At 32.8% G+C, this 4,917-nt stretch overlaps 1 protein-coding gene across 1 annotated transcript in view; it reads right to left on the bottom strand.

Annotated features, from left to right (window-relative positions):
* Nucleotides 1-4,917, bottom strand: part of LOC119676695 (protein phosphatase Slingshot-like) — a 6,680-nt gene continuing 1,763 nt past the window's right edge. Inside the window, exons 2-4 of the mRNA XM_038087951.1 lie at nucleotides 4,780-4,912; nucleotides 1,922-4,720; nucleotides 1-110 (exon numbers count right to left, since the gene is read on the bottom strand). Of these exons, the coding sequence (XP_037943879.1) occupies nucleotides 23-110; nucleotides 1,922-4,720; nucleotides 4,780-4,912 (3,020 nt within the window). The 3' untranslated portion in view covers nucleotides 1-22. The remainder of the gene's footprint in view (nucleotides 111-1,921; nucleotides 4,721-4,779; nucleotides 4,913-4,917) is intronic.

The raw sequence follows: 4,917 nt of genomic DNA, 5'->3' as shown, positions 1-4,917 counted from the left end.
TTATCTATCTTAAAAATATATATTATTTTGTGTTATTGTTGTTATTTGTGGAGGAAGTGTTGTTGTTGTTGTTGAATGAATATGTAACCTTGCGTATCATGCGGAAAAGGCTGCAAAATTTTATATATTTATAAAAATTATAGTTAAAAAAATATACAAAATTAATTTTGTTAGTTACAAAATGTGTGTGCATGAAATATCTAAATGTTAAATGAATCATTAAACAAGAAAACATTATTTTTTTCATATATATAGTAATTTTTAAATAGTCAAAACATTCATTTATAAAATGAAAATGATTTTTAGTCGAAAACAAGTAATCACTGAGAACAATTATGTACAACAAAATATGCATATTAAATAATAATAATAAAGATATACAATGTATATATATTCAAAAACATAAAAACTAATAATTACGTAATATTTTTTACATAATAAACAAACTATTACAGAATTTTAATTAATGTTATAAAACAAAGTACAGTCAAATAGTTTTTAAAATAAAAAAAAAACAATTAACAACAAATATATAAGTATGGATTATATTGAATTTAATAAAATGTAAATTGTTTATAAATAACAAAATGACACTGTATTTAATTATAGAAAAATAATGAAGCAGGTGCGGGGTAGTCATTAGCTATGCAGCGATGGCAGTTAAATTTTAATTTTTTAATCTCTAAAATGTTTAATTTTAATATTTTTTAACAACTGTGTTCAACCGTAAAAAAGCAAGAATTGTAAAATGCAATGAATTTGGAGAAAAATGCGGTAATAACGAGGCATGTACTAAAAGTTTAAAAGTGAGTACTAAAGAAAATATTTCTTATATATTTTTTTCTTTAAAAAAGTTTACTTCTTAAACTTCTAGAAGTGTCCTAGTATATAAATATCTAAGCATACGATTATTTCTATAAACATGAAAAAGGCAATAAAGTAATGCATTATATACATTGTGTATATAACAGCATATGAAGTTTGTGTGTTTTAAGGCTATAACTTAAAACAGCATACTTATATAAATAAATATTTATATAAAATATAAAGTGTTTTTTACGAATATGTATATTTGTATTTGAAAAAAAAAACACGCTATTGAATAATATTTAAAATATGCCAATTTATATTTTTAACCAATTTAACCAAATTATTTACTTTTTAGCAACCAATTAACTGTTCAAAACTAATTTATTTGAAAATTTCACTCATATATATCTATATACATATCAGTTTGATTCTAATTTTCCAAACGTAATTGTTTAAAATAATATTTATAAAATTATATAAATCAAGTACGAAAATAGAATACAGGTTACTGACAAATAACAACAACAAAATTCTAATGCACAAACTAAGAAATAAATCACCGAAAATACATATATAAAACTGATTAACCTAACGAGTAACAAGGATATTGGCATGATCGAACTAAGTGTTTATGTGCGCTAATATGAGTATATGGATAAATATATGTACGTATGTAATGTATGTATAAATATATGTGTATTCAGATGTGTAAGTGAAAAAGTGCCTATAGTATATATACTACATATATATATAAACATACTAGATATATATATATATAGAACACATTTATATATGTATATAACAAATACACATTTACATGTTTATAAAATATATACATATATATAGATATATATATATATATATATACTAGCATGCATATATATTATTATAAGTATATAAAGATATATGTGTATGATTATTTTAAATGGACACATCGAACATGCATCGAACATATTTTACATTTATTTATGTATTAGGTGCGTTTCTATGGCTGTTTGACTTATTTTACTGTTTGACTAACAGAATATATTCGAAAATATGTTTAATGTAGGCAATAATGGACGCGCATATAACAATTACGGTAACAATATACGTTAACACGACAGTTTACATCGTATTATAAGCGGCTGCATTAAAGCTTTGCTTTGGTAAACTTAGCCTAGCGAGTGGATGTGTTTTGCCATGTTGCAGTCGTCGCTGCTGTTGTTGATGTTGTTGTGCTAAAATGCTTTCTGTCATGATATGGCTAGTGGCTGTTGAACCTGTTGATTTGGCAGGTGCTGGCGGTGGTCTACTGTCGCTGTAATCGTGTGGTTTACCCATTATCGATCTGTGGGAATGAGGATTTTCATAATAGGATCGTGGACGTGGTTTTGTGCTACTAAATGTATTTACTACTACTGTTGTTATTGCTGGTGTATTTGATGCGCTGGAAGCTGCTGTGCTAGGAGTAGTCGTTTGATATTTATGTACCAAGCCTTTTACATTGCGTTCATTTGTGTCACTTACACTAGATGATGATGACGAATTTGAGGAATTGGATGATGTATTTTTTGTAGGAACCGCTGTTGTTGTCTCTTCTACATTACTTATGGCTGTTGTCGTAGTTGTTGTTGCAACGGAAATTGTTACTGTTGTTCTTATATTACCGCTATGGTCTACGTGTTGAGCTACTGGTGATGAGGGCAGTGATTGATGGCCTTTTTTTGAGCTGGCCGTAAGATTTGCTTGAGTTGCTGCAGTTGTTGCAGTACCGCCCGCTTTAGCTTCAAAACTTTTTTTGAGTATTTGCACATTGCCTGATATACGTTGATCCTCTGCTGTTGCACCAATTTGTTGTAAATTATTTGTGCGTAGTAACACTTCAGAAGAGTCTTCAACATTTTCCTGCGGTAACAGATTTTTATTTTCAATATCTGACATTGTATATGACTCGGGGGCTGAAGCAGAAAACAATTCACTTTGTATTGGCTTGTTACCATCGCTACGGCGTGTTGTAGCTTGCGTCAATACTACTGCTGTTACAGTCGGCACTATTTCTTCGCTATTACATCGGTGTGGAAAACGTGTTCTTGCTGTACCACCAGCTGCTGAGGCGCTGCGATATAAATTCGAGCCTTTCTTTTGCGAACTTATAACTGAGGTAGTATTTACAGGACTTGACAAGGCTTCTTCACTTACTCTATCACTTTCACTTTCTCCATTTTCTTGGCAAAGTTTTTTTTGCACGGTGCATTCCTCTAGTTTTTGTTTTGTCCGTTTTACGGTGCCTATGTGGCTGTGTTGGTTTTGTTGGCGTTCATTCGTAGCCTTGTAGTTGACAGTCTTATTACTCATGTTCAGTTCATGTATTTGTCCCTCGAATATGGCAGAATTCGCTGTGCCACCATATTGGAAGGTATTGCGATTAGTATCATACGGACCCCAGGAACTGTTGCGGATGGGCACGCCACAGCGATTATCACCCGAACCCCAAGATGCATGTCGCGATGGTAATTCACGTTGACGTGGTCGTGTGCGAACAACGCCTTCATATATTGTAGAGGTAGTACTCGAGGAGGCTGAATCAATACTGCTGTTGGAGCCTTTAGCTTTAATACCTATACCACTATTAATTAATGTATTACTTTCCAGGATTATGCCACCGCTTGAACCACTTGTAGCAGCCCAGGATTGGGTTTTCCGTCTATGTCGCTTCTCTTCTTCATTTGCAAACACATTATCCAATTGAGAGGAAAACATATCAGCGCTAGGATCATTATTACTACTCGAAGAGTTTCTCCTGACATGACTGTTTTTACGTAATGCAGGATGAATATTTTCCGTTTCTTTATCGCATTGCTGTAATTTTAAATTCGACGTTTGTGTTATAAGCTTAGCGGATGATGTCCACACAGGACTTTTTGTAATATTTGTGTGTGCAGATTCTTGCGCTGTGTTATTACTTAAATTCTCTTCCGTTCGCGTTGCGGCGTCATGCGAAACGGAGCGTCCAAATTGCAAATTTAATACTTTGCGATCGTCTACAGTTTTACGTCTATCCTTAACTGCTTCTAAATCATGAACAATGGTACGAACTGAATTTGGTGGTAGTGCTGTATCTCCACTAGTAGGTATAGTTACCGATTTCTTTTGTATATGTAATACTTGATTTTGTGTAACGCTATAGTTTTCACCATTGCTTCCCGGAAAACGCACATTTTTCGGCTCATCCGCAATGCTTCGTTCTGGGGTTAAGTTTTCTAGCGACTGACTTTGCTGTTTCATAACTATAACATTATGACTTTGTATGCTACTTTTTGGCGATATGCTATTTGAACGACGTAAAAGCAGGCGGGTTTTAACATAAGCTATCCTTTCGCAATTCAAATTTACTTCGTTGGCCTCGGTAGTTTCACAATCACCAACCTCAACACTAACACCATGCCCAGCTGACTTTGACTTCGATTGATTAAGAGCTTGTATCAACGGTGTAGGTTCACTACCAGGGAGTAAACGTGCATCTTTTGTGCTTTTTAGATTTGTTTCACTTTTGCTGCGTTGCAATTTTTCTTTGTTTTTCATGGCGTCCAACATACCACGGTACGTCTCTAATTGATTTAAAAAATTCTTGTTTGGTTTTATACAACTACGACGTTCTTTAACATGTTGTAAAGCATGTTCAAACTCCCAATTATACGCTTTCATGGCGTAAGCAATAACCACAGAAGCAGAACGACTCACACCCATCTTACAATGAACCAACACTTTGGAACCTTCCGATTTGGCACGTGATATATAACGGTAGGTATTATCCCAATGTTTTAATAAATTTGTTTTTTCATCATCATAAACCCGGACATTAAAATAATCAAATATGCCAGGAAAAAAGTTATCAATTTCGCGTGTTACATTCAAAATATGTCGTACACTAAAAACATAGATAAACACATATACACTCATATTGAAATCATATATTGCATGATATACCCATTTTTTTGTAACTCCTCCAGATTGCTAGCATTCCATTCAGAACCCAAATATACGTGATCAAATATTTCTGTTGGTGCATCCATTTGACCGAGTATTAAGAGCATTTCTGTATCAATAAACGATTTATACTCTCCA

This window comes from Teleopsis dalmanni, chromosome 2 (assembly GCF_002237135.1).
Source record: "Teleopsis dalmanni isolate 2A chromosome 2, ASM223713v2, whole genome shotgun sequence".
Lineage (NCBI taxonomy): Eukaryota > Metazoa > Arthropoda > Insecta > Diptera > Diopsidae > Teleopsis > Teleopsis dalmanni.
Note: the sequence above shows the minus strand (reverse complement) of the source record. Positions and strands in the feature narration are given on the sequence as shown.